This window comes from Alligator sinensis, unplaced genomic scaffold (assembly GCF_000455745.1).
Source record: "Alligator sinensis unplaced genomic scaffold, ASM45574v1 scaffold659_1, whole genome shotgun sequence".
Lineage (NCBI taxonomy): Eukaryota > Metazoa > Chordata > Crocodylia > Alligatoridae > Alligator > Alligator sinensis.
The window spans coordinates 1,159,937-1,174,531 of record NW_005842265.1 but is presented as its reverse complement, the minus strand read 5'-3'; the positions used below and the strand labels follow the sequence as shown (position 1 = coordinate 1,174,531).

Below are 14,595 nucleotides of genomic sequence, written 5' to 3'. Positions count from 1 at the left end.
GCAGGAATGAAGATTCCTTCTTGTACTCTGCAAGAACTGCTGCTGATAGACGTATCTAGGTTTTTATTAAATCACTCAAATGGACTTAGTGTTGTAATTATGATGTTACAGGATTAAATCATGTTTGGTTTGAGGTTTTCAGACAGCATAAGGATGAGCACAGCATAAAGGTGTGGCAAGGCTTTCTTTTTATTGATTTCTCCTGGTGTGTGAGGAGTGAATATATTAAAGCTCAGGCCATATAGCTGAGAATAGTTCCCTGAATGTGGAAGGTTAAAGCCTAGTTGCATTTGCATAGGAGATGCTGGGTATGCACATCTCCTGACATCAAATTGCAGTCTACTGCGCTTCCTGTTTGAGGCTTTTCTTCAGTAGAGCTGAATGGTTAAATGATTCTGCACTACATGCATTAATTCCATCTGAACAAGTCAGGCATAGGTTGAGAGTTACCTTGGCATATTGATGGCTCTCCTTCCATTACATCCATGCATTAAAACCCTATGATTATGTAGAAACAGCATGGCTTCCTACTCGGTAAATATGATAGTTTTAAGGTGACTGTATTCTTGGTCTCTGCTTCTAGTATTGGTATGCAAGTGACTCTTATTTGGATGTATGCAGAAAAAGGAACAGTATTAATTACTGTAAACTACAATAGTGAATTCCTTGACTTTTACAAGTCAGTTTGGAGGTGCTGCAAAACATGAAACGGGGTGAATTTGATTTAAATCAAATCTATTTAAATTACTGGTCAGAAACCAGAGATTAAAATCAAGGCTTCCTACAAAAAGTGCATTCTTGTTCTTTGATGTAACTGTAATACATTATTCACAACTCGGAGAGAGATGTAGGATTCATTTTTAGAAGCAGTGACTTTCCTGAAACATTTTAAAGAAGTGGTTTATTTTAGTATTTTTTCAGATTAATCTTGCAGCCACATAAGAGAACTGAATTATGATCTGGTTATTTTATTTACCAAAGCTAAATGAAGCAGATACTTGTGAAGTCATTGGGAAGTCTATCATTCACTAGATTAATTATGGATATTTGGGGGATTTTTGCCACGCTGTATTAGGAGGACATCAAATGAGCGCTGCAGCCATACGTTGTTAGCTTGGGGCTTTCTTATTTCTTCTAGACTTCTCGTTTTCTATGGTGTGGCAAGCCTGCTGCCACGATTAGGCTTTTCCCTTCTAACATACCATTTTCTCACTAGATCTCAAATCAATGGAGAGGCTATACCCGGAAACTTATTCCTTAAGACTTCTGGAATATTCTGCTCAAAATGTTTCTCTCTTGTTTCTACTGCCCCTCTCTCCTTGCATTTATCTCCAGACTCCTCCTCCTTGCCCAGATCTACTTCACCCCCAACAATGCTCTATTCATTTAACTTCTTGAAACTTTGCACTTTTAGAGAGAGGGAAGGGCTTTACTCAGTATACACAAACTTGCAGAGAGACAGTAGGGCTGATGGGTAGCTAATCAGGGTTATCTCTCATCTCCTTATACTGCTTTTAACAAGGATGTTACCTCTGGAGACAACAAACTCCCCCTATGCCTGAAGAAGGGCATTTGTGCCCAAAAGCTTGCAAAGAACAATTTTTCCAACTGTTTAGTTGGTCTAATAAAAGATCTCCCCAAAGAACCTTGTCTACCTGTGATCTCTGGAGACACAAATCCACAGTTTGATGACTGAAACTCTGTGATGCTTAGATGCTTAATGGGATCTTCTAGACCAGGGGTCGGCAACCCCCAGCATGCGTGCCGAGCATGGCACACGAGTCCATTTTGCTCTGCACACCACCACCTGCCTGGCCTCTAGGCAGCTGCTGCCAGCTGGGAGCCTGGGCTGCTGCCAGCAGGCAGTTGGGAGGCTGCAAGCAGCCCCGGGCACCATGACTGTCCTGGGTGGCTTGCAGCAGGGCTTCTGGCCTCTCAACTTCCTGCTGGGAGCAGCTTAGGCTCCGGGGCTATCAGCAGCTACCCAGAGCCTGGGCTGGCTGCAGCCGGGAGCCTGCAAACAGCAGCTGTTTTCCTGCACTGGCCCTGGCCCTGGCTGCCTCCCAGACCCAGCCCCAGGAACCAGGAAGGCAGCACGTGCTGGTAATGCTCCCTGATGTGCTACTCTCCCCTGCTGCTTATGCAGAGCAGTGTGTGGAACCTGGTATGGCAGGGTACGAAAGCTCCCTGCCATTTAGAGCTCCCTGCTGCCCTGGCAACACTTCTCCTGCAGGTGGGGCCAGCAGTGAGGGGTACAACACTGCTGTTGCCCTCTCTGCCCCCATGCACACAGGGGAGGTGTGACCAAGGCAGCGCAGAGCTTGCAGCTGCAGGCAGCTTCCCTGTGCAGCCCCTCTGTGCTGTTGCTCAGGGTTGCACACGCTGCACTCCCAGCCCTGCTGCCCTCCAGAACGCAGGGGCCACACAGGGAAGCTGCCTGCTGCTGCAAGCTCTGCACTGCCTTGGACACACTTCCCCTGTGCACACGGGGGCAGCAGTGCACGGTTGTGCCCCTCACTGCAGTGCTGTCGCCGCCTTCAGGGGAAGTATGGCCAGGGCAGTGGGGAGATCAGAGCAGCAGACTGCTGTGCCCTACTAAACCGGGCTCCACATGCTGCTCTGCAGAGCTGGCAGGAGGGGGCAGCACGGGAGAGAGCACGAATGTGCAGTGCGCACCCATCCTGCCCCTGCCTCCCACTTGGATCTGGGGGGGCGCAGGTTCCCTCCTGCCCCCCAGGAGTGCATGCTGCTGCTGGGAGCCATCTCCACCCCCTGCCCAAGCCCACAGCAGGTAGCAGGAACTGGCTCCCCCACTGCTGCTCCTGTTGCAGCAGCCACTGCCTTCTGTTGGAGGCAGGCAGAGAGCTGTGGACCTGGTGGCTCTGGCAGCTCTGGCGGTTGCGGGGCAGGGGCTTTGGGTGGGGGCCAAGGGGCATGAGCAGGGCTGGGAGGCTGCTGTGTGGGGACTTGCACAAAACAAATACACAAGATCAGAGGTAGTATCAGAAGTTTTATTTATTGTCACCAGGTTTACAATGTTTAGAAAATCTGGTATTTACCATAAAGTATAGCTAATAATCATAAATGTTGCCCAAATATGCAGTACATCCTGCCACATGCTCCCTGCCCTCATCTTATTTTTCTGGCATGCTGGCACCTTCCAAGGTAGACCTTGTGGGGTTTTTGGCATTCCACCCAAAAAACAGTGCTTAGTCTAGAACAGGGGTAGGCAACGAGTCCCATTGAGTAGAGTGGTTTTCTTTAATCTTTACTAATCTATGGGGTTCCCAGAGGTTCCTCTATAAGACTGAGCCCCTAATATAGTCCATGGCCTGTTGTGACCTATCTATAAAACTTCTAAAGGTTACATGAATATATTGTCTCAAATAGTACATATTTAGAAGCTATAATTCCTATTCCATGATGAGATCTTTGAGCTTTAACATATCTTAAATTAAAACGATCTGTGTTAGGTTTTGTTTTGGGGTTTTTTTCTGTGCTTTTTTTTAAAAAAAGCATCTTGGCAAAAATCAAAATATAATGAAATTTAAAAAATGATTTAAATAAATCAGATTTATTTTAAAATTGTTGCTTTTTTTTAAAATGATGATAATCCACCCTGTTGTGAAACTGTGCTGCTTAATAAGGGACATCATAAAACCTAGTTTTTGCATATTTAACAGTAGTCTAGCACTTTGGAAATAATAGTTTTTCTGCATTTATCATCTTAATCAAACTAAATATAAAGCATAAGAAAGGACAGCATAAGATTAGCTTGCTTTTCATAAGCAGTATTTTTGAAGTTCTCTTAACTAAGGTAGAACTGGAAGAGGAAGGCAGCAGTCATAGTACAGCTGGTGAAAGCTAAACAAGTGAAATTATGTTAAAGGAGTTGGGCGCTATCTTATAGAAAAAAGTATATGAAAAAGTTACAGCAAAAAAAAATGGCATGCTTGGAAGGCCAAAATGGAGAGTTAGGTAGGACCAAAACCTTAAATATAGGCAGGGTTGAACTGTGCCACTTTTTTTTTTTTTTCCAGTGAAGAGTTGGATTGGACTCAGATTCTATTTAGCTGCAGACTTTTTTAAGTCTAGGTTATGTACAGTAAAGGAATGAAGTATTCCAGTAAAGTGTGTGTGGTTGGTTTTTGGTATTTAAACAGATGAGAACTGATTTTGAATCTTTTTTAGCTTAAGCTAGAAGACTACAAGGATCGCTTGAAGAAGGGTGAAGCCCTCAATCAGGACCAGTTGGTGAGTGGGTCTTTGTTTGTTTGGTTATTTTAAGTTGAGCCCTCTAACATGTTTAGAGTTTTCAAGTTAAATAGTACTAAAGTGCAACATTTGTGGAGCAAGTTTTGCTAAGGACTGTCTCAGCTATCATTGAGTTGTCTGATAGTAAAACCCAATAGGCCTGCTTCTGATTTGATGTCAAAATGACAGTTTAAGTGCCTATTAATGCCTAAATGTTTTGTTTTGCATTAACTTTAAATAGATTTTTCAAAAGTAAGTACCGTTTCCAAGGACACCCTCTCCAGATATTGTTCTCATAGCATCTTGTGTTAGCCTTCTTGATCTGCAGTTCCAGTCTTTGAATAGGTATATGCACTCAGCTTTTCCATGATGAGAAATTGTCATATTACTATAAATGAGGCTTGTGTTCTAATGATAAATGACTTGGTACTTGCAGCTGATGGGGATAGTCATGTTTAATGTTGACTAGTTATGATGATGAGCCTTAATATAAGTGTGTTATTTAACATTAATTTAAAGTAATCTACCTTACCATTCTAGATATATTTTTGTATTGCAGTACAGCACTTCTGAGGTGATCTGTAGAGTCTGACTAGGCAGCTGAATTACTCTAGGGTGACTACTTCTAGTGTTACCATCAGTAATTGAGTACTGCCCCAATATGATCAAGTACAGGGGTTTCCAAACTTTTTTCTTATAGTGTACCCCCTTCCAGACATACCAGCTGCCCACATACCCCTACTAGCATACCTTTTGTACTTTAGCCCCTTAAATGTGTAATGGTAGTTGTTAATTTCCATTATAATTGGCAGTTTCTCCCACATAAACCCCCTGATCTGGTACCATCTTCATTGATGGAGATGCAGCTTCCATTGGCCTATCTGGACCTAGCTTGACTTTATTATGTGGAAGCTAAAAGCCAAGTGCTTTTGTTACAGGAAGCCATTAGAGTCGCTAAATTGATGTCTCATGCTTTCCCTGTATTATCAATAGAAGGCTGAGAAATAATCCTATGTATATCTTATGAGGGGTTTTTTCCTATTAATTGCCTCTGGTATTTTTCTGGGTGGGGTTTTTTTTTAATTTTGTAGTCAAACTTCTGGAATTCTATAAACATGGAGTAGGAAAACTTCATACTAGTTAAAGGTGACATGTCATGACACTGGCCTTGCATTTTAATCAAAATGGCTAGATAGTAGTATAAAAGTAGGCATTTATTGGCTGGAAATAATGCGTTTTCATTGCTTTGCATTAAAATTGATCCTTGAAATTTTTGTTATTTTTGTTTCCCTTGTTTAGCAAACAAAAGTCTGCATTCCATATATTGCTGGGTAACAGGCTCGTCTTTTTTAATTTTGTATAATGCAGTGGGGTAAGAGTAAGGGGAATGTCACAATTCAGGGCTTAAACTAGATCTTCTGGCTTATGCTAGTTGTATGGTTGTATGGTTCAAAATCATTCTTGTGTAGTACACTGCTATTTATCAAATATCCTTTAAAATATATCAGTGTGACAGGCACTGGCACTGTCAGCCTTCATGTCAGTGGTTACTATTACTAAACTGCTGCGTGGCTCCCACTTCTAAGTATTGTGGTTTTAAGAACACTTTCTATTCCAGTGTGTCCACTGTATATTGCACTGTCAACACATAGTTCTTGTTCTCAATTGAATGTACTTCAGGACAAGCAATAACTGGAAGGTGAGGGGATAAGGACGTGTAGCTTGCTTGCTTCATGGTTTAGGTCTGCTAGAGCAGTGGTTCTCAACCTTTTCTTGTACCAACGGCCCACTTGTAAACATCAACAGCCAGTCCTGACCCAGCACCCCTTACTCCTGACAGTTTCCCACGTGCTTCTCCTTTAAAAATGGATTTTCCTTTAAAAGTAGACTAACAAGCTGTAAAGTTTGTCTGCTACCCTTTCATATATTCTTGTGACCCACTTTTAGGTTGTAACCCATGGGTTGAGAAGCACTGTGCTAGAATAAATGGCCATCTAGCATGCACCAGTAATTGGGACTGGTATGCCTAGATACCACTACTGCTTCTACATCTGCCTCATCTCTGATTTTTTGTGATTAAACTAAATTGATAAAAATCTCATCAGTAGAAAGAAATGTAGATCTCTGAATTGGAAGTTTGATAGGAATTAATGCTAATGAGTTAGATTCCAGGATTTGTTGAGTATCCTCTGTTTCCACTGGGCCTAGTGGGACCTTGAACAAGTTTTGGCTCTTGCAGAACCATAGCTCTTCTTGCTTACTCCTGTAGGAGACATCTGTAGTAGATTTTTGAGTAGTTCTGATAAGCAAGAGGCTATCTAGATGGGGGATAGCAGACGCTGCTTTCCTGTTTTTGATCTTGCATATGGCAGCACTGAATCTGAAGACTAGACAAGTGAAACCAAACTCTCTGCAAACTAAATTGAAAAAAGTAGAGTCCATTTTTTTTTTAAAAGCTACACCAGCGTGGAAGGTTCAGTACCTCCCCCCCCAACCATGTTTTAGTTAAAAGACACTTCCATGAACACTGACCTGTTATATCAGGGGTGGGCAAAATATGGCCCATGGACTGGATCCAGCCCACCAGGCCACTCTATCTGGCCTGCGGGGACCTTAAAAAAATTTAGAAAATATTTATCTGTTTCTGACTACCTGCCAAAGGTGACAGAAGCCAGGGGTAGTAGGACCCAGGGGAAGCCATCAGCAGGACACAGTAGCCCAGCCCTTTACCACCTGCAGCTATTTTCCTGCCTTCCTGCCCCTCTACTGCTGCAGTACCACGTGGCTCCCGGCTGCATCTCTGGACACAGGAGCATGGGGCTGTGGCAGGGGGTGGGGGAGCAGGGACTGTGTTCATAGGGGGAGCCATACACGCAGACCCCCCTCACACAGCCATACCTGCAGATCTATACCCACCTCCCACACAACATATGAGTAAGACCTAGTTTTAAGTTATTGTATACAATCACCTCTATGTACACTATACAAATGCATGTAAACCATGACAAATGTATTTTTTTTTTTTTTTTTTTTTTTTTTTTTTTTTTTTTTTTTTTTTTTTTTTTTTTTTTTTTTTTTTTTTTTTTTTTTTTTTTTTTTTTTTTTTTTTTTTTTTTTTTTTTTTTTTTTTTTTTTTTTTTTTTTTTTTTTTTTTTTTTTTTTTTTTTTTTTTTTTTTTTTTTTTTTTTTTTTTTTTTTTTTTTTTTTTTTTTTTTTTTTTTTTTTTTTTTTTTTTTTTTTTTTTTACATCTACAACTTCTGTTAATTTAACTTTTGCTTTTTAGAATTTAATTTGGTATTTTTCTGGTTCCAAGATGTCCTTCTCCTTGCCCCTGGAAGTACTCCTTTCAGCAAGGGGTTTTGCCTTCTGGGGGCAAAGGTCAAGGGTTAGGAGGCAGGACTTCTAGTCACAAGATGGCAGCCAGGGGGCAGGGCAACATGGCAGGAGCAGCAGGGGTTTTTGAATAGCCAGTGCAGGAAAGACCCTATTATATCTGGATGGCATGGTGCTGTTCCTGTTTGACTTCTAGGGTCAGGTGGCACAGCTGCTTCTGCAGTATCCTGGCACCTGGCTCTTGCAGTCATGTGGCTTCTCTAGCTGAGCTCCTACTGTCGGGGGGGTGGGGGATGCAGGGCCACTCCAGATGTGACTGGCTCACCTCTGCCCTGCCCTGCCCTCACCCCTTCAAATTTTGCCTGCATGTTACGATTAACTTGCATCACAAGTTTTGTGTTCTTAAACTGTCATTCATAAGCTCTGATTTGTCAATGTGACTAGAGGGACAACTGAAGCCTGTTCTCAAACTTAGGCAAATAAGTATGTATTAGATTTAGGATCATATGTACTTATGTTCTTGGCCATCAGATTTTGAGACTAAAGAGAGAACACCTAAAATCTAAAGCTCCTAGTTCACATGCTATAGCTTGTTATGCTGTTCTGATAACATCCTTTCAATCACATAATGTAAAATAGAGTTAATTTCACACTTCACCTGCTTTGGGTTCTCAGTTAAAACCAAGAGGATGTCAGTGGGAAATGTTTTAGGAATAACTACTTCCAAAGTTCTCATGGAATTTTAAAATGGATGTTTAATTTTTTTCATTAAACTCATTTACAGTATACTAAGCCTGTGGTTTGCCTAATGTCTGTATAGATTGGGTACTTTAGTGGGGTGCTTTTACCTAGTAGCTGGATGACAGCTTTAAATAAAAGTGCCAAAAAGCCCCACTGAACTGCTCAATCTATACAGGTGCTGCAGAGCTGGGTTGAAACTAACATGCTGCTGCACTTCTGTATTTTGTTTTGTTTCTTAATCTCTGCAAGCAGCTTGTGTGTCTTAAACCATTGTCTCCCAATATGAATCGACTTGGAATTCAAGTCTTCACTTTGTTTGAGGATGGAAATAATAGGTTTTTAATTAAGTTAGTTAAATTATTTTTTCTTTTAAGAGCATATAACAAAAGCTGTATAACTTAGCTTTATGGTATTAACAGTTGTAATCAATAGTCTTCTGAGAACTTTTGAAGTAACGGATTCAAGTTACAAAGCAAGCAGTGCACTTAACCTGTATTTACCTACTTGTAGGAGGCAGTGGAGAAGTATGATGAAGTAGTGCACAACCTGGAGTTTGCCAAAGAGCTTCAGAAGACTTTTTCTGGACTTAGCCAGGATGTAAGTATAATTTGCTTTAGTTGCTCAACCAGTTACATTTTTTTTTTTTTTAAACCTACCGTTTCAGACGTTTTTGTATAACAGCAGCATGTTAATCTGAGAAGGTGAAGCTGATGGTCCTGATTTGTAGATCATTTTGGAATGTAGTCTTAAATGACTCCAGTATGCAGAACAGTAGAATGGCTTTACAGTTTTTTCTGAGAATCTGAAATGTTGTTTGCAATAGTGAAAATGTGGTTAAAGTACAAGACAATTTGAGTTAAACATGTTCCATAGCTAGAACATGAAGAAGAATGATTTTGGAGCATGTGGAATCCCACAAAACTACTAACCAGATGCACTGTGTACAAAATGCAGTGAATCTCAGCAGGTTTTTAAGCATGTTCTGATCTGGGTCTGTTAAGTCAATCTGTAGAATAACCATCCTTTTGACAGGAGGTTTGGAACTTGAGTTCTATAGGAACACCTTCCATGGCCTGTGAGAGTAGAGTTGATTAGGTATTATTACTCTACCACTTTCTCCCTTCCTTTAAAATACAGGACCATTTCAAATGGGTGTTGTCTGGGCCCAAATCATTCCAGTTAGAGACACATTTTTGCACTTGTACTACTGAGTTCTGTTTTCCAGTTCAAAGTTCTTGTCTTTCCCACTAGCTTTGGGATTAAAATAAATTGAGAGCAGGATGAGACCCCTTCTTAAAACTAAATCTTGGTAGCTGTTGCAGTAAATTAAGCATGTCATACTGTTGGAAGTGTTGTACCTGTCTGTATCAGATCTCCTCCTTACAATATAGATCTTCCCATCAAGAATTTTTGTTCTTGCTGTTGAGGGCTTTCATGTTGTAAGAATATGAACTGCTGTTACTTTCTTCCAGTTTACCTCTAGAAAGTACGTAGTATTATAGATTTTAACCTGGCTGTGTTGTTCTTTAGCTTGTAGCACAATCGGAGACTGGGTGGGTTGGTTGGTTTGTTAGTTGGTTGTTTCTTGGATTCTGCAAAAAGCTGCAACTTTTTTTTTTTTTTAATGTTTAAAAACTACTGGATGCAGGAGGATCTCTTTCTCCCCCCCCCCCCCCCCCAAAAGTGTATGCAGGGTAGTGTTCCTTTTCTACTACAGGCAAAAACATCTCTAAAAATACTGCTTTTTAAACAAATTCCTTACATTTATCTTGGTTCATTTTTACTAACTGAGAATTCTTGCAGTATAGCTGGATGTTGGTTTGCCAGGTTGGTGGAAGAGCTTTGCTATCCAATAAATAGGAGCCTTGGATATTACCTAAACCTCTCATGACCATGTGTTTGAATAAAATGCTGTAGTTGTTTGTGCTAACAAAGTGTAGCAAGTGCTAGTCCACAAGGGTGGCTGTGAAACCCCCTGGTGGCCATGCAACCAGTGCCCTGCTTTGCCTCTAGTGTATTCTTTCCTTCTCACCTGTTATACCTTGATGTAACTATTGATGTTAGAAAGGGAGGCTGCCTAAGGGTCCTAAAGTGAGCCCTCGGTTCTTCTGACAGCCAGCAGGTCCCACCCAGACTTCATGGGTCTTAGTCATACTTTTGGGACCTCTTGGCTTGCTTGTGGGCCCTCTTGCCTTGCTCGTATGTCTCAGGTTACTTGTAGATTTAAGGGCTGTTCATGGCCTCTGAAGCTCCCCTACAACCGTGCCCATGCCTCACACATGTGGTTGTACAATAGCTCTCTTGGCAGAGGCTGAGAAGGCTAAGCCCCTGACCCTTTTCTGTAGCTGGGCCTTCTAGCCCAGGCCCAAAGTACTAGATGTGGCTTCTGGGCACAAGCTCTTATCTTGATGGTCTCTGCCCTGTTTTACCTGCTTTGGCTCCATCTGGGCGCTCTGGCCCTACTTCGGCTCTGCTCTGGGCAGTGAGCCTGCTCTCGGCTGTCTTGGCCTCCCTGGTTTGGGCACTAAGTCTGTTTTGGCTGTCTGGGCCCCCTGGCCCTATCTGGCTTGAGTTGTTTGGCTGCAGTCCACCCCTAGGCGGCAATCCTATAAAGCTCAAGCCAGGTCTTTGTCTTGAGGCCCTAATCCATGGCAGGACTTCAGGCACTCTTTTATGCTGTCATGTACAGCTGGGACGTCTACCAACTCTTGTCCCAATTGCAAACCATGGGTATAAACTATAACCAAGGAATAAGTCCTCTGGCTATAACAATTGCTCTGGGTCAAACATAACCAGTGGCTGCCTGGCTGTACAACAGGGCTTCCCCTTATCCTGGGTCACATTGCTCTGCAAGGCAGGAGCATTGTTTGTCTCCCTCAAGGTAGCATCAGTGCCAGCTAGCAGCTCTCCTGGACCCTCATGCTTTGGAGCTGCTTACTCTGCAGCCTCCAGGGCCACTGTGTAGGCTCAGTCTCTGAGCTTGTGTGTGTTAAGCCCTTCCCCCTTCCAGTTGTGTGACTTCCCTAGGCTGGCTTTAGGTGTGCTCTTTACCTTGATAAGCCCCTTGCTGCTTAGGTAGCAGTGTCTCCTTGCGGCCTTCCCTCTTGCAGCTGGTCCCTGTTAAGCTGTTTGGGCTTTAGTTGCTGCAGTTTCTCCCCTTAAAGTAACAGGAGTTCTGAGTTCCCTGTTTATACCATTACTCTATAATTACTCCTTGTGTATCCTGACAGTGGATACACACGATCCTTGAGGAGTTTGTAAGTGAAACATGTTTTACAATTGGGAAAAACTTCCTTATGTGACACTTGCATCCCTTGTGTAGCATGTACAGAATTCCTTGTTAAGCATGTAATGTAAATGTTTAAAGCCTAGCTAAAAAGGATGAACATGCTGTGGGGAAATTGTGAATAATTCATTAAGTAATCTATAGAATTGATAATGTTGAAATAATGGAGGAGTACCTAACTGCTAACCTTCCTAACTTACAAACATGGGCATCTTAGTTAAATATCTCCTTAAAGGAGGCATAAGCTTCAAGTTCTAGCCATTTCTAAATTTCTATTTAAATACAGACTTAGAGCTGGGAGAGACTGGTTCAAAAGCATATAGGTGCCTGGAGATTCAAGTTTAACTTGCTCAAGGTTTTTCCTAAGTCTCAGTAGGCATCTAATCTCCTCTTGAATATGGTCCATAGTTCATAACTTGTAGTTTCATTACCCATTCAGTTGTCGTAGCCTCTTCAGTTGACTAACTTACTCTTGCAATATAACAGCTGCTGAAAGCGCAGAGGAAGGCTCAGAGACGGGAGAACCTAGTAAAACTTGAAGCAGAGAAGAAGAAGCTGCGCACAATTCTGCAGGTCCAGTATGTGCTGCAGAACTTTACTCAAGAGCATGTTCAGAAAGACTTCAAAGGTGGCTTGAATGGTGCAATATATTTGCCTTCTAAAGAACTAGACTACCTCATTAGATTTGCAAAACTGACGTGCCCAGAAAGAAATGAGAGCCTGAGGTGAGTTGAAATCTTCCTACCTAAACATGGTTTATCAAGCATAAAATGAGTGGTGCATTTAACTTCTTAGTATTTGGGGCTATGCATTTCAGAACAAAAATAGCATGTTTTAAAAACTCGGGTCTATTAAACACAAATATGGTGTGTTGGAAGAGCTGAACAGCTAGCTCAGGGTTGGGCTGAGGTTGCTCACCGTGGGAGCCACATCTGATCCTTCACTGAAGTTCAAGAGCTTGAGGGGGAGGAGGGGGATGGTGCTAAGCAATTTGGAGTGGAGGTGACGGACAAACACCCCCCCACCCCCGCTTTAGCTTTCCCTGCAGGGAGCATGCCCCAGGGTAAGTGTCACAGCTGCAGCCCAGCACCTGAGCTGACAGCCCTGCAGGGAGAGGAGGGAGTGCACCCTGCGGGGGAAAGCCAGAGTGGTGGGAGGTGCTGGGCTGCACTGTCCTCCGGAGTCGCCTCAGGGAAAAGTGAGTGGAGCATTGGCCAATTTCTGGGGAGCCACAAGTATTGTGCCAGTGAGCTGCATGTGGCTCGTGAGCCACAGTTTGGCCACCGTGGAGCTAGCTATTCAGATTTGGGTGCCATTTCTGATTTCCCCAGTAATGCATGTGTTTATGCTGTACAGGTTTTCCTTGCTTTATGCAGGTTTTTTATGTGCGAATTTGCACTTTTGATGACCCTTTTTATACCAAAAATTCGTTATATGCGAGGTAAATTCACTCTTATACAATCAGTGTGGTGGAAACCTGCAGTCGGCTGCATTGTGTGGTGCATCATGGGAGTGACACGCACCAAAATATAGTCTCCTGTATGGATCTGTGCTCCTCACTCCTTGTCTGCTACGCACTTCTGTAGTCGCCATCCCCATTTTGGCTTCTAAGCACCCCACTAGCTTATTTCCTAACCCTCTCCCTGGTCCATCAATGAAGCCTTCACCACATTCTCTTCACACCAACTAAACATTCACCACCACCCTGTGCTTGTGTGTACTGTCTGCTGTTGGCAAGTACCAAAATTGTCTTGTAAAAGTGGTAGAAATGGGTCTGGGAGTCAATACAGTTACGTTCTTAGAACATACCCCTATTTGTTACTTCGTAAAGTGGGTTCCCTTTATGCAAATTTGAGTTGTATGTGTTCCGGGAAAACAGCACAACATAAAGTGAGGGAAACCTGCATAGTAATCTTCCCTTTTTACCTAATCATGTCAATCTGGGACCTCCAGCACAGGCCCAAGGCCTTGTCAGGCAGGGCCAGTCCAGCCCCTGCCATGTGGATCAACTCTGCAGACTCAATCTTTTGACACCCCTGCATCAACACACTAGTATATATGCATAACGTTTTCCCTTGCTAATAAGGGTTTTGTGGGGGGAGAGGATAAGTTGAAGAGTATTCAATACACAATGAAATGCTTGAATAGGCTTATTAACCTGAACTATCTGGAGAAAAAAAAAAAGGCATGAAGATCACACTTTTTGTTAGCATGAGTTTTGAACTTATTACCCAAGTAGCAGCAGCAAGAATGTCAGCTTCTCATTCCACATGAACTGTACCCACCTAGAACTGCATTGGTATTAATGAATAAGAGTTCAGCTGAATATGCAGAAGCATCATACAACTGGATGAGAGAGACTGATGCCATTGTTAAATAACAGCCCTCAGACAAAGCAAGTGAGACTGACTTTTGCACAACCCAGTGTCTAATATTTTAGGACTGGGTTAAGCAGTGATTTTTAAGCAGCAACCCTGTACCTTAGGCCAGTGATTCTCAGCCTTTTTTTGTACCAGGGCCTATTTGTAAACATCAGTGGCCAGTCCCAACCCAGTAAATAGTTTAAGCAGAAAACAACCTCTTGTGCATGCCAGTGCCCCATACTCAACCTAGTGCCTTCTGCCCCCACCCCTGGGACACAGCCCTCCAGTGTGTGGGACAATTGGGAGGGTATGAGGGAAAATGAACCCCCCCCTCCAGATTTGTGCATCCAGGGGACACTGGCTGCAGCCTAGCTGGACTGGCATGAGCAGGACTGGCCTACCTGGCTGGCCTCTGCAGCCCAGCAGGTAGGAGAGAGCAGGGCAGCAAGACTTGCTGCTGCTGCCACCAAGACCCCCCACATCAGCCATGCTGCCAGTAGCACAAGGAATAATGGATGGAGAAGTGGGGGGGGAGGGCATGCTGTCCTCATCTCTTCCCACTAGGCCAAAGTTGTACCCCATTGCCATGGCCCAACCCCCACCACTGCTCCTCTTCC

General features: G+C 43.0%; 1 protein-coding gene across 8 annotated transcripts in view; it reads left to right on the top strand.

The window, feature by feature from the left end:
• The window catches only part of CAPRIN2 (caprin family member 2), a 73,326-nt gene that overhangs the window by 2,376 nt on the left and 56,355 nt on the right, over nt 1-14,595 (top strand). For all 8 annotated transcript variants that reach the window (XM_025209047.1, XM_006027752.3, XM_014521859.2 and 5 more), the window contains exons 3-5: nt 4,192-4,254; nt 8,840-8,926; nt 12,102-12,340. In XM_025209047.1, the coding sequence (XP_025064832.1) occupies nt 4,192-4,254; nt 8,840-8,926; nt 12,102-12,340 (389 nt within the window). The remainder of the gene's footprint in view (nt 1-4,191; nt 4,255-8,839; nt 8,927-12,101; nt 12,341-14,595) is intronic.